The 26,688-nt window shown below is 31.9% G+C and overlaps 1 protein-coding gene across 2 annotated transcripts in view; it reads right to left on the bottom strand.

Annotated features, from left to right (window-relative positions):
- The window catches only part of DACH1 (dachshund family transcription factor 1), a 425,210-nt gene that overhangs the window by 87,866 nt on the left and 310,656 nt on the right, over positions 1-26,688 (bottom strand). For both annotated transcript variants that reach the window (XM_032315182.1, XM_032315183.1), the window contains exon 6: positions 23,494-23,628. In XM_032315182.1, the coding sequence (XP_032171073.1) occupies positions 23,494-23,628 (135 nt within the window). The remainder of the gene's footprint in view (positions 1-23,493; positions 23,629-26,688) is intronic.

Here is a 26,688-nt window from a genome sequence, read left to right as displayed (position 1 = left end):
AAATTTCTAAATTTAGTGGTTTTAAGTAATTTTGTTATAAATGTTGTCATTTCATGCGGCTGTTTGTTCTCAGAGATGTTGTACTTGAAACAGGATGGTAAATGGAAAACAAAGGTTCTTTCAATGCCCATTCCATCACACTGAGTTTTTAGGCCTCGCTCCTGAAACCAATATAATAACACATTTTTATATAGTTGTTTTGAGAAAGAACCATATTAACCTAAATGTAAATGTATACTCTGTCTGACACATAGTAGGTCAATTTCCTCTTGCTATTATTAAAATATTCATTTTCCTCTTTCACTCAGAAAGCAGAAAATAAGCTAATCATATTGGGAATTATATTTTAGAAGTCCTATGATAACCAAATAACAATAAAATCCTTGGTTTGAACACAGACAATTGTTAAGCCTTTAGATTTTTATCATTTTGGAAAGATAATTTAGCTAACAATAGTTCTTTGGAATTTTTAAATATATGGCTTTATTAGAATATATTATTAAAATGTAACCCTGCAAGAAAGTTTGAGGATACATTTCATTTCAATCTAAGAATCTGCTTTAACTTTAGAAAACTGGGGTGGGGTGAAAGGAAAAACAGAAAAGAATATCTGAAAAATTAAATTGACTTAAAAATTTTATAATACTTATAAATATATAAATTATATATAATATATATAATATATATTTATAATACTTATAAATATATATACTTATAAATATAATACTTATAAAATTTTTAAGTCAATTTAATTTTTCAGATATTCATACCCTACCTTTTAACATTTACTAATTTACATGTTATACTGCTCCACCAAAAACAATCTGGGAGGGTTTTTTCAACATTGATACACAAAAGTAACTGGAAAATCTTTACCAAGTAAAACTAATCTATCCCTTACAGTAGTTGATTATGAAAAGTTTGTATTGTAGATGAAGAATGAGATACTGAGGATAACTGAATGAAAAAGAAAAGATCTAATGTTTTCATATGCTTAAAGATCCCTGGTATAAATAGGCATTTGGTAAATACCCATGGACTTAAATCTCTTTTCTGTTATTGACTAAATCATGAGAATAATAATAGCTTCAAAAAAGAGAACTTCTGTCTTAATAATCCATGACAAGCTCTAATTATCTCTTCCACCTTGTATTTGCTTTAGTATCTTAAAAAAAATTGGGATACATGTGTTGATGGCAAGTTATATATGAATATATTTCTCTATTAATTTTATTTTCATGAGTCAAATAAAATTTTCAGGTTAACAAATGTCAAGGCTATGTCTAATTTCAAATAATATAATACGTTTTCCTACATATATATGATATTTAGAAAAAATGAGTGACAAGGGAATCCAAAAAACAGTGGGATATATTTTTATCCTAAACTACTTTCACCAGTAAACCACTGTTTTTAGAGCAACTGATCAGAGTATTTCTATAAAATTTTTATTTGAAAGAGCAGGATCAATAACATTTTAAAATGATTAGTATATAATGGAAACTAAGTCACAGAAAAGCTCTTCAAACCATATTTCTTAAGACTGTTTTTCTGCATTTTCCATGAATTGCAGTTAAAGCAATTTTCCTTACTTCCTCCAGCAGTCCATTTGGAGATCAACTTTCAACAGAGTAATTCTTTTTATCGTATCTTTTTAATGTATCATATGTAATTCTTTTTATTTCAAATCTAAAAATCAGCATAAGAAAAGGAAAAAGAAATGTGATAGAGAAACTTAAATCCCTTCAGAGAAAACTCCATTACTTAATTGCCTACTTTTTCTCAATTCTTACCAAAACTGAAATCATTATAAAAACTTGACTACAATTATTTGAAGCCTATATTGAATTCTAATATGCCACTGTAAATAATATCATTAAAATTACTTTAAAGGTGTTTCTAACATTTTTCCACATTTTATGTTTTATAAAATAAAACATGTTTTAAGTTTTATAACTTTGACTTTTCCCTCTCTGTTTAGTACTAGGAAATTCTCCTTGTCTATGTAGTTATTAGGTCTGCCTTTCTGTCTGTCTCGCCTCTCCTCCTCTTGTGTCATAGATTTTACAAAATGTATTGGTATACAGAATAAAAGAGTATGCAGAAAAGTATCAGCCTGGATATTTTTTATTGGTATTTCAACAAGAACCCCTTCTCTCTTTGCCTACCCCACCCCCAGTGGCACGCACCGTCAGAGAGACTCACATAAACACACTAGGAAGCTTGGTCAGGAAATTAGACATCTTATCTTTGGGTCTGCTAAGTAAGGACCAATAACCTAGGACTGTGGCACTCTTCATAATAACTGCCTTTACAAAATGAAATTTTGACTTCTTCACAGCTTAGCTACAAGAAGACAGTATCAGTAGACTTGCATTTCTGTGTAATATGAGGGGGAGTAAAAGATTTCAACATCTGACAGGGGAAAATGAACAACTGGTAAAAAATCGTTGAAATGTTCTCTCAATATAAGGCAACATTTTTGATGTGGATTTACATTTTTATTATTGTTTACTTTCTTCAGAGACTGAAGGCGTACTAAACTTGGAGCACAGAAATTGAAAGAAAAATACAATATCAAAAGCAAATAAGAAAGGACCAGATTTAAAACAACAAACAAACAAACAAACAAACAGTTAAGTATTTTTAAGATCTAACCATCCTTACTAATTTAGCTGTGTGCTTACTTTGTGGAGGATTTGGAATCATTGAATACTATTCATTACCTTCATAATATCTACATAAATCATAAAGGAAAAAAAATTTAAATTATATTTAAGTTCTATTTGTGAAATTTGCCAAAATATCAACAGCGGATCTTTTAGCTTCTAAGAAATAAACAATATTTTGATGGTACTCAAATTTGGGAATTGCAGCTACATGAGAAACAGAAGAAATGAAGAAACAGTGTCTGGGTTTTAAAAAAGATATAAAACACCATTGTAAATCCTAGGGTGGGGGAAAAAAAAACTTCTGAGAGAGGGAGAGGATGACAAAGACGAAGTAATATAGTAAATGTTTATAATAATAAAAACTGTAAATTCCATTGTCAGTATCATAAAATATTAAAGTTACAACTCATTTCTTTTTTTTTTTTTTACAACTCATTTCTAAAGGCATATATACTATTGAAAAGAAGGAATGTTTTAAATTTAACTCTAAATGGACTCACTAAAATCAAATTGCACCTTGAGTTTTGTTCCTGTCAATGTCCAAATAAGTTTTTCAATACAAATAATTCTCTTGAAATTTTTGATAAATTATCCAGATAAATTCTAGATAATTTTCTCTTCATCTAAAGATGTGAGGAATGACAAGCTAAAAATCACTTGGAAAAAGAATTGTGACTCCTTAACTCCCAACAGAATATTTAACATATCTGAGCATCATAATTATAGTAAGTGTAAATGTATTGCGTAATTTGGTAAATTTTACAATGCAGAAAAATAATATTTAGAAAACTAAGCTTACCATTAGCAATAGATTACTATTTTTGTTATAACAGACACAATAATGTATTGTGCATGATATATAAAACTTAGTATAAGAAAAAAATGAATAAAATGTAGTATGAGAAGAAATGAATAAAATTTAGCCTAAGAAAACATTAAAGAAGTTTTCTTTTTTTTTTAAATACTCTTATACTCCTTTCACCCATTTTCCATTTCTCCCACCCCCATCCCACCTCCCTGCCTCTGACAACCACCAATCTACTAATTCTCTGTATGCATGAGCTTGGTTTCTTTCTTCCTTTCTCCTTCCCTTCCTTCCCCCCTTTCTCTGCTCCTCTCTTCCTTTCTTTCTTTTTGATTCCACATATAAGAGAAACGATGTAGTATTTGTCTTTCTCTGTCTGATTTACTCCACCTAGCATAAGGCCCTCGCTATGTATCTCTATATCTATCTATCTATCCATCTCACAATTTATTTATTGATTCATCCATCAGTGGACCAATTTGGTATATGATAACTTTAAATGAGTTTTCTTATAGACGTTGGTTGTATTTTTAAAATTGTACACGTAATAAAAGGCACATAGATGTACATTTTCTTTACACAAGTTAAAATTTCCAAATGGCTTGTAGGGAGCATAAGAATTTCCCAAATAACATATCACTAATATTTTCAATTGCAGTTTGGAAATTTTTTATTAACTAAGGAATCAAAAATAAAGGAGAGAAAGTGATTATCAAATTTTGATGATGAAATAAGGAGATAAACTTAGAAAATTTAATATGGAAAGTAACACAACAAATCTGTCTTATTTTACAGGCATGGTAAACTCCTTCCCAGGTTCTGTGGACTGTAAAAGGTTAAAATTAAGTCAGATGAGTATCTTTTTTCACTAAGTCAGTGCTTTGATGCTAAACATATTTTGCATGAAAATATTTGTAATAAACACTTCTATGGCTTAGCTTATTCATGCACTTACTTTATTTACTTTACTGAAGTCAAGATCACCAATCTTCACTTTATATATTTCTGATTATTTCCCAAAATACATAAATGTTTGTGGAATTTTGGGCAATTGAAAATATTTGTATAAATATTCTGAAGATTCAATATGAGATCTCTAGATTTGTTTAAAATGTGTCTTGAACAGGGGCGCCTGGGTGGCTCAGTCAGTTATGTGTCCGACTCTTGGTTTTGGTTCAGGTCATGATCTCATGGGTGGAGAGATTGAGCCCTGTGTCCATCTGTTGGGTTCCCCACTCAGTGGGGAGTCTGCTTGGAGATGGTCTCTCTCTGGCCCTCCCCCTGCTCTCTCCCTCTCAAAAGAATAAATAAATCTTAAAAAACAAAGTGTCTTGAACAATGCTTCACATTTGTATGGAGGCTATTTTGGGCTATCAGCGGCACCTAATGAGATAATGTGATAGAACAAGGCAGGGCATCATAAGATAAAGTGGTCACAGGAGGCCTCTGTGGGGTAGTCCTGGAACTGAGGACTGAATGAGTGGGCAGTGACTGGTAGCCAGGGGAGGAGGCAGTGTAGGCAGAGGAACCAGCCAGTCCCCAGGGCTGAAGCAGAATGAGCCTGACATGAAACCAGGTGGCTGGATCATAAAGATTAGGGCAGACAACATGGTAAGAAGTCATAAAAGTAGGGAGAGACCAGGTCATGGTGGTCTTTGTATTCTGTGGTAAGAAGTTTGTAGTTTATGAGCATCCATTGAGTATTTAAACCAGGGAATGACAGGGGTGCCTGGCTGGCTCAGTCAGTCGAGTGTGTAACTCTTGATCTTGAGGTTGTAAATTCAACCCCCAATATGTCAACCCCCAATATGTTTGGGGTAGAGATTACTTAAAGATGACTTTGGCTAAGGATCTTAGAGTCCTGGGATGGAGCTGAGCCGGGCTTTGGGCTTCCTGCTCAGTGGGGAGTCTGCTCCCCACTCCTCTCTCTGCCCCTCCCACCACTCATGCTCTCCCTATCACAAATAAGCAAATAAAATCTTTTTTAAAACCGGGGGGAGGGGGGGAATAATGTAATTCTCTTTGGCTTTTGTGTTGCAGATATATAATGGGGTAGGAGCTAAAAATAGAAGAAGAAACCGGGTAAGTGGTTATTAAATAGAGTAGGTGAGAAATGGTGACTTTGACTAGAATGTTAGCAGTGAAATGAAGAGAAATGGATGGCTTAAAATGGTGTTAATGGACAAAAGGGTGACACAAAAAGAGCAATTAGGGAATCTCTTGTTACAATAAGGTGTGAGCCATTTGTGAAGTCCATCCTAGGTACCACTTTCAGGCCATCACACAGGTTAGCCCCCATACAAATAAAACACTCAAAGTGTTTGTTGAGTGAATACATGTCAGCTGTGGTTGCTGAAAAGGGAGAGAGAGAGAGAGAGAGACAGAGAGAGAGGCACACAAGGGAATGTGTACGTAGAATGTTTCCCCAAAGCTTTTGGCTTGGAAAATGAGAGGGGCTGCATTTCATGTGTTCTTGCAACCAGTGGGCATTAAAGCCTAGAAATCGTGCTCTGAGGTGCTCTGCTCTTCTTTTGTATCTCCAATATCTGGTATGATGCCTGATCCACAGTAGCTGCTCAATAAAACATTTACTGTCTTCGAGAAGGGCATCGCAAAGTAATTAGTCATATATTAGATATATGTGTTTGTGTGTGTATGTATTCTTGTCTATAAAGTTCTTTCTACTGAAATCATAAATACATGAGCAATACTGACATTTTCGCTATGAGTTTCAATATAATGCACAAAAATCCAACTCATTGTATGCATAAGATATGCCAGCCTCTGAATTTTCACTGAACCCTTTCCTACTTCTCTAGACTTGCAAACACAGTCACTCACAAAAGGTATCTCACATTACACTATTGTTTCTTGACCTTTAAAGCAATATGCCCCACCCCAGGCCACTGCTTTTAGACATTCCACATTGATTGTTTCTCAAGGCTAGCAAATAGAAGGGATTAAAATAATACTAAGGTTAAAGGTCTAATTATTTGAAGTTATAAGACAAAATGTCTAAGGCCATCTTCAATTTCATCATCGCACACAGAGGTGATACATAAGTGTAGTGCGGTGAATTTTTTGTTTTGTGTTTTGTTTGTTTGTTTGTTTTCCTCCAAGGGGAATTGCTTCATGTAAAAGTGATTTTGTTTGGAGTGTTTGAAGAAGCAGGTGTAGTGAAAGAAAGACCCTCAGTAGGGTCTTCCCTACTGAGATAAGAATTCTGAGGGAGGAGAAGGATTAGGGATAGCACAGGAACTGAACTCAGGCAAACAAAGAACCACATAATTCTGATAGTAAGTTAGGTTGACTCAATTAAAGAAATTGTTATTTAGTCTGGAAAGTATAGAATTATTACTTTTCTCACTATGATAGCCTTTCATTCTCTGATGTTATTAAATAAGAGAATGTAATTCCTTAATTCCCACCATAGCCCTACAGTGGGCTATAAAGGACTCCCATGTCAACATAAGTGAACCTTGCTACTAAAACCTGACAAGGGAGGAGATACCCCTGAAGATGGGCCCTGAAAGATCTGGATCTATGTGGCTCGTTTTTTTGTTTTTTTTTTTTAACACTAAATCTGTGGGGGGAAATGGATTCTCAAGTTTAATAAAATCCACATTCTTAAATAAATACTAAAACCTTCACATGAATTTCTTCAGGGGAGCACCGAACATCGACTTTCAGGAGTTTCTGAAGAATTTTAGGAAATACAGGCAATAGTTATCCAGTTTTTAAAACTGTCTTTAAAAGGGACTGCAGTATGAAATGTTTGGAACCTATCCTACTGAGGTCTTTACTTTTTTTTTTTTTTTTTAAATTAAATCAATATTTTAGGGTCAGGTAAAACATGGGTTTTTTTTTTTTTTTTTTTTTTTTTTTTGCATCTTAATTTTCTTCCACCTTTTCTTCCAAAGGAGTGACTAACATTGTCCACAGAGTAATTAAAGAGTTTAAATTTTTTTAGGTAGTAATTACATATTTATGTTTACTATCACACTATAGTTCATTTCTCTTCCCTCAGTATTGCATAGTTGACCATATTTTATTTTGTAATCCACTGAATAGAATGAAAATGTTTAATGTCTATATATTCAAGTGCAAATACAGCTGAGGTTGTCACAGTTCTGCCATACTCACACAGCTCTGTTTGTTAAGAGGGAAGAGATGGTAGAAATGATTTTCTCATTCACTGTTCTATAAAAACATTCTCACATAGGTCTAGCTGTGATATGATTATTGTTTTTTTATTCCACTCTTGGCTGTTCTTGCATGTTCTATGGCCCGTAGTGATATTCATTGATGGGTGCTCCTGATATTCAGAAAAATGCTTTTCTTTGCCTTTTTACCATAAAGTTCGCGGTGACACCAAAGATTAGGTTGTGTGTGACCTTTCAGTTATGAATTACAAGAAATATTTCCTTTGAAACACTCACTAGACGAAAGCAAATTCTTTGAGAAATAATTTCAAAATTAACTGATTCTCTTCCATGGATCTATAATATATTTGCTTAACTGAAGCTTACAACCTGCAAATTTCATAAACTCTTAGAAAATCTTAATGATGGACACATATATTGATATAAGAATTTACAACGATAAAAGTTATCTGTGAAGATTCCCCATGTACTTTGGTTACCTCAATGGAGTCTGCATTTCTTTCTAGTTCTCTTAAAGTAATAAAAGTAATATTTGATACCTTTTTCTTTTTAATGAATTCAATGTAGGGAAAAAAAGAGAAAAAATTACACAAAACTCTACTTCTTCTTGGACTGTTCATTTTTCAACCCAATGAGAGGTAAGAATGTTATGTAATTCTACAGTTAATCAATGTATTGATAAGAGAAAGCACCAAAAGAAGATAGACCTGGAAAAGAAAGAACATTTTAAAACCTAACTGTGAAAGAACTGAATCTACGTATTTTTGCCTGTTTTAAAATATGCAAAATAAAATCAACCTGATTTAAAGGATCATATTCTTAATTACATCATAAGATAGTAGAAATCTCTCTTTGGTGTCAACAAAATAATTCACCATTGGTAGAAGATAAGCTTTATGAATTTCTGCTTTCATGTCATTTATTCTATACTCCATAGCAAATGCTTATTTATAATATGAATTCACAAGCAATATAATTGGAAAATATTTCCAATTAGATTCAGCATTATGGCCCTAAAATGGATGCATTTATGTTAATATAAAAGTATACCTGGTACATTTTATCATGCATTAGAGATTTTAATCAGGTAATCTACACAGCATCTGGAAACCTAAGCAGAGGCAAAGTCTGCTGTAACAAAGGCACTGTAACAGTTCACCTTCAGTGAAGAACAATAATGCATTATTAAATTCACTTTCCTGCTCAGTGGTTACACTTAGCTGACCACAGCAAATTTGCTCTCTGCCTGGTCCTCACAAGTTGGCAGAAAAATAGATTCTGTCACATTTAACGGGTTTAGAAAATGACAGGATGCCTCTTTTGTTTTAACTATAAACCATAATCTTTCAGAAGTAAATATAATTACAAATGCCTTTGGTCATGTCATTCTTGGGACAGATATTATATGTGGGTTATCACAGAAGCATATATCACCATAACTATCATTAATAAATGGAACTGATACTACATATCAAAAAATCCAGATTTTTTTATGGTGCTTTCATCTATATAACATCATAATTCTTATGATTCAATAAAAAGTCATTTTGGATTCTTATAGAGCTACGGACATGATGGCAACTTGTAGGTTCTGGTTTTATTTGTATTTATGTTGCACAAATTAGAATACTGGTTACCATAAAAATACCATATTTAGCAAACTCACTAATAAAAATCTAGAATATTGCGTAAGCTAAAATCAGATTTTTTTCCAAGTTATCTTTTAAATGATCACCATGATGAATAAAAATCTTCACAGCTGTTTATCAATTCTATAAACCCTTTCTTTACACACATACATATCCTATTAATATATATATAGTAAAGGAAATGCCATGTTCCTTATTTTAAGTTTTGTTAAATATAAATTATATTTCATAACAGTTTTCAGAAAGTAGGAAAGATATAGTATTCTGTAATCTTGGATTACCTTATTTCCCTACAAACATTTTTGTAAGGAATATGTAAACATTATGATGCAAATATTTGTAGATAATGAAGTTCACTGATAATTTTATTTTTTAAAACTGATATATAATGGTTCCATGGCATTTTACACTAGAATGATTTGCAACTGGGTGCATAAGATTTACTAGCCAACACTACCTTAAGCAAAGAAAAACTGCTTCTTTAGGTGATACTGAGTATCAGTTACTCAAAGAAGTATTTTTATGGCTTCCTGGAATAACTTTTTACTAGCTTTTAAACATTCTTTCATGCCTGACTTAATTTCTCTTAATGGCTATCATTAAAAAAAAAAAACCTGGTACAGTTTACCTAATATTTAATATGCAAATAAACTACACTATACCTTCAATAAAAAGGTAATTGTTAGAAAACAGAAAAAGAAAATAGAAAATAGAAAAAGAAAACAGAAGCACTGTTTGGCTATTTAAAACTGAAATTAATTTTTTTCTTTACAAGAAGGATATTGGGTTTGTAATTTGTATACATATTTTATGTTTCATTTTCTATAAACTATTTAGAACATTTTACATTAAATTGTTATTGACAATATAGGGATTATTTTCTGTCATTAAACAGAGATCTGCTATAATTAAAAACAATGTAAAAGCATAATAGTTCTGCTTGGAATATTAGTGACACTTCTATATGATATTAAGAGTTAAAACTTTGTTATTTAAAGAAAATATACACTGAGAAATTTGCTTTGCAATTGATTTTAATTATGTTGATTCAATGGGTTCTGAAAATAAGTTACTACACTATTCTGTGAAGTTTTTAAAGCATTTCTGTCCTTTAGTTTAATATCCTTTAAAAAAGTTATTGACATTTATGGCAAAATCACTGATCTTTGCCCAGTTCTTTTTTTCCACATTACAAACTGCAAAATTGTACATGAAGTATGAAAAATGTGTCATTGTACAGAGACCTATTATATGAAAATGAGAAAATACAGCTTATTTTTAATCATCTGAATTTCATATATGCTATGTTTCCTCATTTGGCAGTGGACACTTTAAATTAGACTTAAGTTATTAATCATAAATAGAAGAAAGAGAGAAATACCTTTGTTGACAGTTTTCTATTGACTATTGATAACGCCATTTTCATTATTTCAAGCTTCCCTCTCAAAATTCTTGCCTAATAAGTATCTGTTCAGGGGCAGATCTAAACTAAATGAGAATAGGTTTATCTCATCTCTATCCACTGCCATGATTCATGAAACATCGACAATGTTTGGTCCCTGAGTATGTCATACATGATTATTATAAGAAGACATATTTTTCTGCAAAGAGAAAATACAAACTCTAATCTAAATTTGAACTTTAGGATTCCTCACTGTTCCTTCTATGCACCAAAGAGAGAAAAAAAAAAAAAAAACCTTAAACCAGTATATCTCTAAGAAGAGGACCTTGAGCTTCAACTGTTTGAAGTCAAAAGTAGGGTTCAATCTGGAAAACAAATGGGCATCTGGGGAGGATTAAAATCTCAGCTATTTCTATTATTAGCAAATTATTCCAAGAATATGAAGGCTCTTAGGATAAAAAGGGTTATAGCAGAATAAAACATATATGACATAAATGATTGGAGTTGGTGGAGAAATAGAAACTAATGGTAAAAAGGAGGCTATCTCCCATATTATTGGAATAGAATTCTCTCTGCTTTTACCCTTTGTCTAAATTTGACTATTGTATAGAAGTTTAGATATAGCATGGACTGTGATTATGACGGGATCTGAAGAACTTAGGTTCACCCTCAGAAACTCAAAAGCAACAAAAGCAAATTTTAATTCTGTTGTCTTCTGTCTCTGAGTAGTTTGAAGGATACACTGGAAAGAGCACACATTCTTTACTGCAATCTTTAATCAATTTAGAACCCAATGTTGTTTTTTTTCTTCAAAGCAGATCCTAGTAAAGATCCTGTGAACTAAGCAATTGAAATATTTAGATTAAAACAACAACAAGGGCAACAAAACTTCAAGAACAAAGATGTAATTGCAGTTCAAAGGAAAACTACAAAAAATCTTGATGTGTGTAATACTTCTATTTCCACTAATAGAGATATAGTTAAATTCCTGATTTCTTTCTCAATAGATGAAAGGAACTAATGTTTTTGAGCAGACAACTTTGTGCCAAATACTCTTGTAAATGACAGACAGAGTATCCAACTTCAATCTTGTGAGGTAAGGAGATCTGCGGCCCTTGGATTCCTCACCTGCCTTGATCTGGATTTTCTTTGATACAATTAAGGCAGGAGACCACTGAGTTGGACAGTATAGCACTATTTGTCTTCAGAAGTTCTCCCCTTGATGACAACTCTTAACTTATGACACAGGACTTTCCAGTCTTCCATCCTATCTGCCTAGTAGCAGAATTCAGAAAGACATTCTATCCTCAGTTCTAGGCTTAAGCAGAGTATTTCCACTAAAGATCCCCCAGAAATGTCACATCTTCTCCCTTATCATGAGAATAACAGGATAACATCCCTTAACAGGATAGTGATACACTGCACCTCTTTTTCCTAAAATTGTCTCATTGTTACCAGTAAGGCAAGGCACACAACTGCCTATGACAATTCTCAGCCTAGCCGCAGGTGGAGAACAATACGTATTGTGTGACTATGGAGGAGCTGGAATGGAAATCTTCCTGTGTATTCATCATGGCCCTTAAAGTGGAAGGGAAGAGCTAAGCCATTAGACACATGGCCATTTTTTAAGAGAGTTTACAATTTAGGCAAAGAAGATTTAATAACTCCTATTAATAGGTGTGTCCCTGAGGACCACCACCTTTATTTGAAAGCTTCTTATTAGTATGTCTTAAAATTACAATGTTTTACAGTCCTTCACTTAAAATACATCTCCGAATTCTCAGCAACACACATACGGCTGCCACATTGTTGGTAATCACAAATCATTTGCTGAATGAATAAATAAAAGCACAAATAAAGAGAAAATGGCTTACTTTTTTATAAATGGTTACTTTGTTAGACTGCTGTTAAGAAATCATTTACAGCTATTTATTTTAAGGAATAAAATTATGACTATAAAACTATTCCTCATCCTTCCACAAACGTTTCTTGGAATTATCTTCTTCTTCTTGGTGCTATTATTTAGATCAAATGACAACTGATCAGATAAATCATTCACTCATTTATTCAGCACACTAAAGTCATTGTGACAGATACTGCAGATCTGTTGTAAACAACAGACCCAACCTCATGTTCACTGAGCTTGCAAGTATAGTGAATTGTGATTTCTATCAGGCTGCTCCAGATTCACTGTCACCCTTCTTGCCTCATTCCCTGTGACTTCAAGACACTTCCATGTCCTCTGGATGGGTCAATCATTTGGATGCCCCAGCCAGCAGATCAGATGCAGCACCAATACATGACAGATTGGCTTCTACTAAGCCCTGGGATTACTGCATTATCCTCTCCAGCCACACTCGAATCAGTTTCTACGCACCGTCTCTTTCCTAATGAGACCCAACATGTATGCAATATATCTATCCAGGCTGAGCACTTGATTCTAAAAACAAAACTTTGTGGCTATTTCCCAAGTACTACTTACCCAATTTTTAAGATGAAAACTGAAGGCCAAGGGTGTCATATAACTTAACCAAGTTTACAACTTTAACTAGGACTTGAATACAAAAAGTTCTAATTCCTAGGCTATGCTTTCTGCCCCTTGCTCAGGTGTTCCAGTGATAACTGTTTCTTAGATAAATATGCAATGCTTTTGTGAATTTAAGCTTTTTTTGCAATAGCTTTATATTACATTTGCTGTAATAGAACAGATAATAATGAATAATAATTATAAATACTAAATAAGTAACAAAGTTGACTATATAACAAATTTACAAACTATAACTCCAAGAGTGATGTATTTGTTACCATGCTCTACTAACAACCACAACATAGTTAATAGTTATTCCAATTTTATAATTAATATAAAGATAATATTAAGAGATCAAATTATATTTAAATCTGTATCCATATACTTTAAGTGCAGAGAGGAAGGAAGGAAGAGGGGAGGGAGTAAGGAAGGGAGGGAAGGAAAACTCATTTGCTTGGAATTAGTTCTTACTGAAAAAAATTAACGAAACATACTCCACAAGAGATTCAATTTTGCTTCTTTTCAAATGATAACCCTTAAAGATAAAAATAATTACAAATTTGAAATATATACCTCTCACCATTTTTTAAATGTATCCTAACCCTCTTTTAACATATTGAAATGAAGGTTAAGTCACATGTTTCTTCCAAAAACAATGAGGAAGATAATTATCCATTAATTTAACTATATGAAAAGATGATGTGATTTGAAATTGGGCAGAGCAGCATGCCAGTACTTTCAAACTTGGAAGAAGAGAATAGAGTGGCAAAAATTTCATAGAAGTCCATTAGTTTTGGTCACTGATCACAGGTATTTGACTAGAAGAGGAATTCTCCCATGGTGTGACCTCATAAAGGCTGATACATACTGATGTTGAAAATTACATTTACTTAGTTTTAAAGTAATTTGGTTCTGCATGTCAAACATGAAACCACTTTCTAAGTTTATGTTTCTTACTATAATTAAAATATATATATATATATATATATATATATATATATATCCTACGACTTTTTACATCTCATGGTCTTGTAGAAGCACAAAGGACATTCAGACTGAGTTACCTGCACAAAAGTATAATTCTTAAGTCAGTGTGAATAAAATTTCACTTTTTTCAAAAGAAGGCTATGTAAAGGAGAAAATTAACTTACATCTATTTTTAATACACATTTTCTATCTTGTATCTTAAAGATTTACAATGGATATAAATGAATAACTTCTAATAATATTTTTATAAATGGCTCTTCTTAATCTGGGAATTTAGTAATAAAAGATCACTATTACACTTTTGATATGAGGTTATAAGACATTACCACCTTTATTACTTATCAAGGCAATTTATCAACTTGGAGTGGAAGGAAAAACAGTTGTTTTTAAAAATTTGGAGACATATTGCGCATTCATTCTTAAAGTTTAATCACCACTTAGGTAGGACTATATGCAATTACTATTTAAAAGCATCTCCATATACAATATATTGCATATAATTAATTCAATGAACTATCAAGGCTATAAAGATTAAATAAGAAAGAGAAAATATCATTAAAAACCTCAGCTATGGTCTAAAAGTTAACTAAGCAAAGTGATCCAGTGAACAATCCTAATTAAAATGCCTGATACAAACAAAGCTTAGACGAAAAGCACTAAAAACAATTGAATACTTATTTTATTAATCTAATGAATCATGTATCATATCATTACAACTTTGTATATATCATTAATTTCATTCCTTTCACTTAAGCCTTTTATTGGGATTACTTCAGTTATTAGTTGGTCTAATGTATTGGTTACCTCTAAATCTCGCTCTACAATCTCTTCTTATCTTGTTGCATAAACCCTTGCGTGTTATTCAAATTGCTTCATTTATTATGATAGCTTCCCCATGTAAATTGTGCTGACTGCTCGCCCTTGCACAGTCCTCATTAGACTAATGAAAACCTTCAAACGAAAAAACTAAACAACCTGCCAAATAAAGGTCTGAGGTTATTATGAAAATTACAACTCTGGGAGCTGGAAGAAGCTCTGTTCATTAATTCATGCTCAGCAAATTGCTAACTAATTTAGTTGCACTCCTCTGCATTAATGGATTATTTTATAAAAATGTTTTCCACAGCCCAAGACCTTTGGTGCATGCTTTTGAGAGGCTTGAATTCTAATCAACCTTAACAGTAAATTAGGAATGTAATATCTAAATAATAATTGGGATGGCATATGGAGGAAAATAGTGTTTAAAATCCCATGAAAGGTGCTTTTGGTTTTCAGCTTCATCTGTCAATTTCACAGTAGTTAAAACAATTGTACTTGTTTAATATTCTGAAACTGTAGCGTAAGATACTAGAAACAGTGGTAATGTAAAAATTTAAAGAAAGTTTAAAATATGACTTCTACCGGAACAAAACAGACTGCGATATGAAGTTATCACATACATTTCTAGGAATAGTTTGCCCTAAGGTACAAGATTAAGTGGTACTAGATAAGGAAAAGTCAAAAGAAAATATTGCACCAGTTCCTCAGAATAGGTGAGCTGTATCTCTTTAAAAATACGTTAAAAATACTCTCAGGTTATTATGCATTTAATCATCATAGCCACGAATTCCGTGCCAACTCTTGATCTAATGTGTCATATAAAATCCTCCAAATTAGTTCCAGGATCTTGAAGATTTACCTGAGCTTTGCTATCATCTTACAGTTCCTGCAAACGAGGCTGAATGGATGTGTTAAATCACTCCATCAAGTTGATGGAGGAATTCAAACTGCTTCAAGCACAAGAGACAAGGGGGCTATTACTCTGCTTCTTAACCCATAACACAGCATTCAAAGTAAGATCACTTCGTCATCTATCAAATGAAGGTAAAGTGGCGTGTGTTTGTACGTGCACCGGGGCACATATACGCATGTGTAAAAAATATAACAATAAAAACAGACTGTTTCTTAGGCAAGATTGAACACAAAATATTTTTAAATGGAAATTATTTCCTTTTTTTTTCTGTTTTTGTTCGGCTACTTAGCAGAGATTCTAATTTAACATCTCAGATTAAAACTGTTCAAGAATATTAGGTTGAAATATATAATATTATAGATAGTCTATTGTTTCGTTCTATAAAAACAATAATACCATACGAAGAATGTGGAAACGCAGCATTTATATTTTGGTATGACTTGAGATTTTAAAAATTTTAAGAAAGCTTTCCAAGTCACTGAACTGTCAGTGACTTCTTTTGGGTCCATTTCTAAATATGTCTAATTAGGGAAGAAAGTGAAGCATTGTAACAGTTCTTTAAGGAAAAAATATGTAACTGTCCATTCACAGAATAAAAATGTGCAAAATAAACCAGTTTCAGCTCCTCTAAGAAATATTGGATTATAAACTAATATTTCCAAAATGAAGTTTCAATTTGGAATAAATTCTCAAATAGACACATAGAAGAAGGTACACATCCCCTTTAGATCACTTCCATACCAGACTATGTAAAGTTTTAACCTGAAACTACTTACACTTTAAGTAGTTTAACTTAAAACTCATTTCAGAAACTTCAGAAAAACAAGAAATCCACTGTTTAGGCAATATGAGAATAAATTGCAGCACAAAAAATTTGAAATAATCAATTCAGTAAGACAATAAACTACTTAAATGAAGGAAATAAAGGCATTTATAATGATTCATAAATAAATCATTACATGAAGCAAATTTATATGGGAAATATTATGTTAATAATCTACTAGTAATTTACTTTCTACTTCCCTTTTAATGTTATAAAATATTAGCTATCGGCATAACTATGTAAAAATATTTCTTAAACAGTGAGGAAGTGAGTCATTCCATACCTATCAAAAGGGCTCAAGGAAAAAAAGCAGAATAAGTAGAATAATTAATAGTCTGTTATGGGTTTTCCATGAGGAAAAGACATTTTATCTGACTACAAGCAAAACTACTACTAATATGTATTATTACATATAACGTATCCAAGATTAGATATCCTCTAATCTTTCTCATGCATAGTTCATGAAAATCATTAGGAAATACTAACATGATTTAACTTCTTAAGTATCAAAAAAAGTTACCAAAACCTAAAGTTACAAGTGTCCTGGAGAAGGCACTGGGGTTTTCTGCATCAATAAATGTCTCTATATCTTTTAATGATATCCATATAAATTACATAAAATAGCTCTTAGAAAATGTAAATTTTACCCTAGGTGGAATTAAAATAGTTTAGTTTATAAGTGACATGTGTGAGTGGTTCAAAGATGAAATTCTGGCCCATCAGAGGATTTCAACTAATTTGGGATCTCTTCAATGGTGGCCCATATACAACACTCATTCTCTCCTAAGCCTTACATGCCAAGCATATTTGTTTCTCCTCAACACATTCATCAAATAAATTCAGGGTCAATAAAATTGATTTGAATGAGTTAAAACATTTTAATGTCATAAAAATTTATCTGGGCAATTACCTTCACAATCATTGATATAGAAAATACCTAACATAGTTACTTTACTACTTTTTCCCTTCTGAAACTGTGCATTTTTCAATGTTGTCAATGAAGTCAAAACATTCTCTAAAACACCATGGTTTCAATATTTCTATTTAGAATCAACCATAAGTCATGATAACTGTGATATTATGAATGATAAACAGATAATATTCTAATTCAGTGATTCACTAAGTATATTTTTGCATCTATCAAATCAAGCCACATACCCATGACCTAATTTGATACTACTACTGATTTCAGGGAACATATTTAAGTAGGTCAAGCACTCCAGGCACATATTATCTCATTTAACTCTGAAAATAAAATTTTTGTACCTACTAATGGCAGACTCTGTGTTGGGTATACAAAGATGATGAGAAGATGTAGCTTTTGCCCAGCAGAGTTTAGGGTTGAGCACTAATGAATAGGAGGCATATACACCCCAGGTAAAGGAAGAAACTGGATCATCTGGGAAAGGACAGAAGATGTTTGAGAAACCTGAAAGTTCAGTGTGACAGGATGGTCAGAAGGTTCATGGGGAAAAGATAAACATTAAAACCCATTTTATATCAGTTGCCCACCATTATAGGTATGTCATGGGATTCTCATAGTAAGAATTTTCTTGAGTTGTCATTGAAGTACTATGGCAAGCTCTGCTTCTTGAATTATAATTCATAAAATAATAAACCAGTACCTTCATAAAGTTTCACTTTATGTGACTTTACATGTTAAATCTGCCATCGGCTTAAGAAAGAGCTCTGAAATTCAGAGAAATTTGTTGTCTAGTGTTACAAATCACAGAATTAAAAGTATCTGCATTAAGTTTAATACCTTTATTTCACAAGCATGGAAAAACAAAAAGTAAACTCACATTAGTAAGTATTTAAGGAGAATATTTTACAAAAGACTTTGAGATATGCCAAGAGAAATTATATCTTAAGAATAAAAGTGAAGGAAGAGTTACGTTGTTGGAGAATTTTAAAATGAAAATACTCATGGCCCTATATGTGTGTTAACATAATCAAAATATAGGAATCTCTAAAGAAAAGGGGCTTTTACTCTATACACATCCAAATAGTTACATGAGATACTAACAGGTTAAGATTTGTGATATAGGTGTATACAGCAAAATAATATTTACTATTAATTAATTTGTTATCAATCTAGAATTTAAAAGAAGATCATTCTTGAAGACTCAATCCTAATACAAGTAAAATTCGAATTTTTTATATATTGAGAAATGTACAAAAGGAAATATACTTCAAAAAATGATTTCCACAAACTTGAGAAAAGGGATGACATAGTCATTCAAAAAGGTGTTTTTGAGGAAAATAGTCCACAAGGTTGGAAGCTAAGAGTAAACCATTAATGAGAGGAAATCCCAATATGGCCAGCCTGCAAACTACTTTATTGCCTTTAGTGCCCTGTCCTCAAATTCAGAGTACCAAAAAGAAACCTTTTATACAAGTATGTTAGCCATTGGAAATCTTGAGCACTGCCAACTAAACAGAATATGCCACAAAAGAAATGTTTCATGGCCTGAGGCAAATCCCCTGTATTTCCTGCTGCTTCTGAAATTATTTCTGCTTCTAAAATGGCAGGAGTCACCAATGAAAGAAAGTCCTCAAGAGTCACCAGTGAAAGAATGTTTTCATATTTTTTATGAAAACAAATAAAGGGAAAAGACTCAATTGAAAGGAAAATTAGGATATGTATTAAGAAAAAAATACAGCAAAAAAAGAGAGAGGAAGAGAGAAGGGGAGAAAGGAAATGCTTTTGTATTTCATATTTATTTCACATACCTGACATTCTGTAAATATTTACCCATTGATTATGTCATTTCAGTACACTTAGTCCAAGACTGAAATTCAAAATTAATTAGTATTTCATAGTTCAACAATATACACTTAAGTTTTCTATAATCAGAAAAAGCTGGTACTATAAGCTTATCTGTATCATACCTTTAATTTTTGGTAAATTAAAAATTAGATACATTCCATAATAATAAAAAAATGTGCCTATGGAACAACACGAAGGTGTAAAACATGCTCAAAAATGTGTTGAAAAAAGTAGCAATTTAAGAAACACCAAGGAACAAATTATACATGAGAAATACTGTAAATTAGCATCAATGGACAAATATGCGGGGAATAAACAGAAAGGTGCTGCATAAAGGAACAGTGGGTCTATTTATATAACCCAGATGTCAATTATTACTGCCCCTTCCATTAAATTATGACTGAAGGAAAAGATCAGCCATGATTTTAAGATCCAGAGAGCCCTAGGGAACTTGGAATCTGTTTATAAAAGTTTAGAAGACGTAAAATTGGTTTTGAAGCTTTGAGCTATACCACGGTTTTCCTCAGTATATATCTTTGACTAAGTCCTTATTTTAGTCAAAGTTTATAATACTAAAAGCATGTCTCCTTAAACTTGGGATGACTGATACGATATTATGTCTATTCCTTCTGATATACTACCTCGGTTTCACATTTACATTTTGAATGTACTTTAAACTCTTCCGAGATTCAAAAACCTATTGCTGTTTTTAAAAACAAGAAGTGAATTTACTCAGCAGTTAGTACTTCTGAATTAGAATGCCTTCAGCTAACAGGGGCTTAAATATTCTAATGGAGAGGAGTTAATAGCTTTTTAATATTAAGAAGATTTAAAAATACTTAAAAGTTACAGATGTTAAGATTTTAAACCACAGTGATTCTCAGCATACAAATTAATTTCGGTATCTATTTTTAAAATCAATGTTTTCTAAAGAATTATTATGCTTTGAATGATTTAAAGTGGTAAGCAACAAATTACATATAAGAAGTTTGAGCCTAAAATGACACAAACATATAATTAATTTCTCTACCAATGTCTCTAAATTAAGTCACTTGTTTTAATACAGAATGTGTAGTAAGAAAGTTGCAGAGCTAGTATGAGGCACATGATATATGTAGTCATGAAAGAAAACAATTTTTAATTTAGTAGACTCTATCAATCTAGAAAGCCATGAATATTTACTGTTGATTCAGTATGCTGAAAAATAGATAAAAGAGAGTGTATAGAAAAGAAAGAGCAACATATAACAAATTAGTATCAATACCCCAATTTCTAGGATTACATAACTACATTGGAAATCACACATTCAATGCTAGTTTTATATTCTTAGGAAGAACATTAAAATAAACATTTATTTTCCCTTATAAAATATACATTAAAATATTGGAAAACCATTGGCATATAGCCAATGTCTATTCTGACAGCAAAATCATTTTAAAAACTTTGATAGAAGTACCACTATTAACATAGAAAGTTTTTGTGTACACTCATCATCAGAGCATCCTGCTATTTCATGTAAATGTAACTTCTAAAAGTTCTATAATTCCACCTTTCACCTACTAATACTTAAAGAGTGTAATCTTTATAGTTGTTTTAACTTTCTCTCACCATCTCTTAGAATCTCCTAAAGATTCAGCCCAGATCAGTATGTATTCATAGATTGCTTGGTCTGTTTAAAGCAAATGGAATTACACAGATGACTCAAAGGAGTTTATGGTCTAGTATTGGGATTAGACCAATTGAGATATAATTTCCGAACAACAAGGGAAGTATTGTAGTGAAGATTTCTGGAGCAGGCCTATGGGAAAAACAGAAGTAGGTCCCCTCAAACAATGTAATATGGTATTTCAAGGAAAGGCTCCATGATGGCAAAATTGTAATAATAATTTTAAAAATAGATAAATGGATAGACAGAACCCATGAAAAAAGTAATAGGAAAATAGTAGCATACCCAGCTTGAAGCATCAGTGAATGAATCAGGTAAATGAAGCTATTTACCTAAAATTCCAGTGCAACTCATTCCAATTTTGCCATTGATCATGCCTTTGATGGTGTCCTCGCCACCATCTTTGGGCTTTTGCTTTTATACTCCCAGCTCTTGTCCACTAGGTGTTGCAAAAGAATTAAACCCTAATATCCTGACATCCATTGTATGTCATGAATTAACTTCCCTCTTATACATTCCAAGTAAAACGATTTATGTAATATCCACGAGAAAACTGAGAAATGAGTCACTCGCATTTATTTTCTTCTAGGGCTTTATTCTTTTTTTTTTTTAAGATTTTATTTATTTATTTGACACAGAGAGAGAGATCACAAGTAGGCAGAGAGATAGGCAGAGAGAGGGGGAAGCAGGCTCCCCACAGAGCAGAGAGCCCAATGCGGGGCTGGATCCCAGGCCCCTGAGATCATGACCTGAGCCAAAGGCAGAGGCTCCAACCCACTGAGCCACTCAGGCGCCCCTAGGGCTTTACTCTTATGCAGAACCTTGATGGAGAATGGCTGCTTCACCTAGACAATGAATTCTTTTATTTAAATATTATTACTTAAATTTAAAAAGTCTTATGAAGCTTTATATTTTCTCATGATGCTAATTTTTGTATTTCTACAAATAGGTTTTGATGAAATATAAAAGGTATATGTCAAAATATATGTAAGGGACAATATATATATTTTTATTCATTGTTGAAGAACAGCTTGTGAAAAAACTAGAATTAAGTATTTAGGTACCATCTGGCTCACTGATATATTGCATAGTGTCTACCTAGCTTAGTAATAACATTTGATATCAAATTTCAAAATAACAAATTAGGAAGTTGTCTTAATACTACTCTCACTTATACCTAGATTTTGACATATTAGCACCTAGAAAAGATTATCATTTTCTCATTCAACATTCCATTAATGCAGATAATCTAATTTGTAGAAATATGGTATTCTTTCTCCCTAAGGGCTCAGCATGACTGTTTTTATGTTGGATGGGAAAAGATCTTATATAAATTTTCTTACTTTTGGAGAGAAAAAATGCCCCACCTTAACTAGATCTTCCTCTAATCATTTCTTTCTGCTTCATTAATTATTAAATATCCAATTTTATTTATTTTTCCTTTTTGACAACTAATTGTGTTTTCTGTGCAATTTTGTTTTCCAAAGAAGTGATCCTTTTCATAACACTGATGATTTGGTATTCATGTTAAAAAAGACAGTCAAAGTACCCATTCTATATTAATAAGATTTAAAAATATTAAATTAAGATGGAAAAAGATTTGGGAGGGCTCTTTTATTCACAATCTAAACCTTACTATTTGAAAAAATAAACTTACATCTACTAGCACAAATTTTTAACATACATATCAAAATGATATTTCAATTTCTTTATGAAAGTCCTTTATGAAATAGGGCATGAAAATACCAATATTTACCTGTGAAAATGAATTGAGCTGATACAAATGTAATATAAAGAGAAAACTTTCAGCTTCCCGCCCTCTGGGCTTTGCTATTTGTTACGTATAATTTTGAAACAACTAGTACATTGTTTGGTTAGATTCACTTCTATTTCCTGATTGGTCAGATGATGATATATATTTTAATCTAAAAATATTAATAACAATCCTTTGTATATTTTGAGCTCTATCAGGTATAGAAAAATGACATTTGGCCCTAACGGCATTGAGAAAGACTAACCGTAGGTCTTTAGAAACTCAGTGATGACAATTAAAACAAACAATTGTCCACTTTTTCCATGTATTGGAAAGTAAATTATCACCTACCTGTGGTATAAGGAAAAGCAGATCTTTGTTCACATCCTCTTTGCTGAAAAGGCTTAAGTTTTACCTAATACTGTAGGTTTTTTCAATGTTTACATGCCATCTTTTGAGGTAGAAGTATACCTCATTCTGTAATTAAAATCTAGCCCACATGTTGAGCAGGAAAAAAAAAAAAGTCCACATAATCATACATTACCTTTTTCAATATGCATCCTTTTCGATTCATGTCCTATATCATGACCAGCCAAATCTCCCTCTTTGGGCCCAGGGAGTACGTTTGGTGATAAACCCATCAGCATCTGGTTCATGGACAACCCATTCTGATGGACAGCTGTGAAGCCCAAAACAAAAGAAAAAAGACAAAAACACCATAACACACAATGTTCAAACAAATTAATTAAACTCGGACTCAAAAATAAATAAAATATAATGGTCTAACTTAATGTTTTAATCTATCTCTAAGAACACTGAGAAGTGAGAACTATGAAAATGTTTAAAGCAGAAAAATATTGGAATTGAAAACATTCTATCTTGTTTTTATTTCATAGTGAATATATATATATTTTTATATATCTAGAATACTTTTGAATGGCCTTACCACTACAACCTCTAAAAGCTGTTAACTTTTAACTTTAAGGTGCCAATGTAACTGTTTCAATATTCATATCCTATTCTAGTCAATAAAACGTAAGGTTTCAGACACCAAAGTATTTCTGTAAAGACTGGGTTTGAACTCAGACTTGAAAATACAAGTGCCCAATTAATATCTATTGAATGGTTGAATGAATAAAAGCTATAATTGCTTTCTTGAACTATTAACAGTAACATGTCACTATTGAAATAATAAAGTAGATGACAAAACACCCTTACGATTTTCAAAATCCAGTCAATAAATTTCCTACTAAATTGCCCATGAAAATCTTAGTTTTGTGTATAAAACTGGATGAGAACCCATTCCATAAAAACTTACCTTCTCTAGAAAAAAGAGATTTTTTTGAAAATACTATAAGAATATATTAGGAATTAGCATTTGAAAATCACCATAGCAATAACTGTGTGAGGGAAGTGTCTTCAACAGATGATTCTAGAGGAGTGGAATGGAAGTCTGATGAAAAATATAATATTTATATAGTCTTAATAAATCTCCTCACAAGACTTAATATTATAACTTATTATTTACAAAGGTTTAAAAAAAGAGTAACATTACAGTAAATAAGTCTGGTAGTCACCACCTTAACCAAGAGATAGTATGACAAGTATTGGAGGAATATCACGTCTCTTGGAACAATGTACTGAGAAAGACACATGATCATGTCTCTGTGATTCCTGCCAAAAATTCATAATTCAAGGAACGTTTAATCATGAGAAAACAAAAATATCCAATCTGAAGGAAATTCTACAAAATAAATGACCTACAGTCTTCAAAAAAAGATTGTCAAGATACTGAAAGATCAAAAACAAACAAACAAACAAACAAACAAAAAAAAGAACTGTTACAGATTAAAAGAGACTAAAGGAATATGACAAGTAATTTCAATATGTAATCCTGGATTGGCTTTTGGACCAGTAAGGAAAAATCTTTTGCTATTAAAAACATTAGAAGAAAAAAATAAAAAATTATATTAGTAGGAAAGTTGGTGTAATTTGAAAAAGATTTATAGTTTAAACAATATACTATAATAATTTTAATTTCCTGATTTTGATCATTGTTTTGTGATTGCATAAGAGAATTTCCTTGTTTCGAGAAGACAAACAATGATGTATTTGAGGTGAAGGAGCATAGTGTCCTTGTCATTATGTCTCCGGACATTAACGTGCCATTATGCCTTTATCAGGAGAGCTTTTTCAGAGACATTGTTGACTGGGTGCATCTGACTGATGAGTGTGAAAGGATTCTTTGTATTATTTTTTAAATGTCTGTGCCAGTCTAATTTAAAAAAAAAATTAAAATATGCATATGCATGAACATGTATTTATGTGTGTGTGTGTGTGTGCATGAATTTGTGTGCAAGTGTATGTATTTCCACTTGGACAATTATGGTAGTTCAAATATGCAAAAATTTCTCCTCTGTTCTATCAAAAATAAAAAAGAACACAATGATTCATTTAAAACATGAATGTATGACAAAATTCTTTCAAATTTTTCCCTGTCGGCCCATCATTTCCATTTAAGTGTTGTGAAAAAATATTTTACTTTCTCTAGAAGAACAGTGTCTTTTCAATGATGACATCTTATAAAAGCATTAAAAATGAAACCAGTATGCATCATGAAATTTCTGGTTCTAGTGTCAGCATGGCACATAAGTATACAGAAAATATTTTATACGAAAGATGGTTTGAGGTAGTGGGAGCCAAGATTTGCCAGCCCCAGAAAATGTCATTGGTTTAAGAATGGTTATAATCACTTTTATTAATACACAGCTATATTCATCTCTTACAAAATTAGGGAAATATGTTTTAGACAGGCCAAACATAGAATTATGTTGAACTATATAACTTTCAATAATCAACTATTTTTAAAAATAATTGTATACAATTATTCAACCTAGTATTTATTATCTACCTCAATAGCATTCATCCTAAGGATTCTTGCTTTATGCAAATAAGTAATAATAAATAAATAAATTTATGCTTAATGACTTATAAATATACTTTCTAGCAAATGTTTTTCCTATTATAGAAATATTCTCAACCACAATTAACTTCAGCCAATTATGTGTCATTAGATGAAGTTTATATCACAAACACGATTTCCTAAAATAAAGTAAATCCTGGAAAGGATACAAAGATATTGATTTTGTCAACCAACACAATCACTGCTAATATGTTTGTTGTATTGGAAAAACAATATTAGATTCTCGACACAAAATACAGATACAAAATAACCAGTTAATTGAATTGCATTTTCAAGTTTACTCTTCATTTTCTTGGTTAAATATCTGAAAATGTGATCACGAAATAAAAGAGCCCTTACAATTTAGAATTTAACAACAATAACATATGACAACAATATGCATTATTGACGTACTAATTCAAATTCTAAAACTCAAGCAATTTAAAATTCTTCAATCCACTGACCATCAGAATGACGAAGACATTATTTTTAAAGTCAATTACAATGAATTTCGGTTTTTTAATTCCTCTTTGTAGCTATGTTTGTCAATGCAACGGTGAATTTTGAAAATTGATAAATTTTAAAACCTGGCAAGGGGTGGGACTGAAGAATGAAGTTGAGTAATCCCCAAATCATATCCTTAGCCACTAGATAACTGTTGAGTTGGAGGTGTTTACTTCAGAAACTAATCTAGAAGCTTACTTTCTCTGTTTCATAGCTCAGACCTTTATGTGTGGCATCAAAGAGAGGGAGTTTATATCAGAACCTGTTAATGTA

Source organism: Mustela erminea, chromosome 15 (genome assembly GCF_009829155.1).
Source record: "Mustela erminea isolate mMusErm1 chromosome 15, mMusErm1.Pri, whole genome shotgun sequence".
Lineage (NCBI taxonomy): Eukaryota > Metazoa > Chordata > Mammalia > Carnivora > Mustelidae > Mustela > Mustela erminea.
This window is presented reverse-complemented; position numbering and strand designations above follow the sequence as displayed.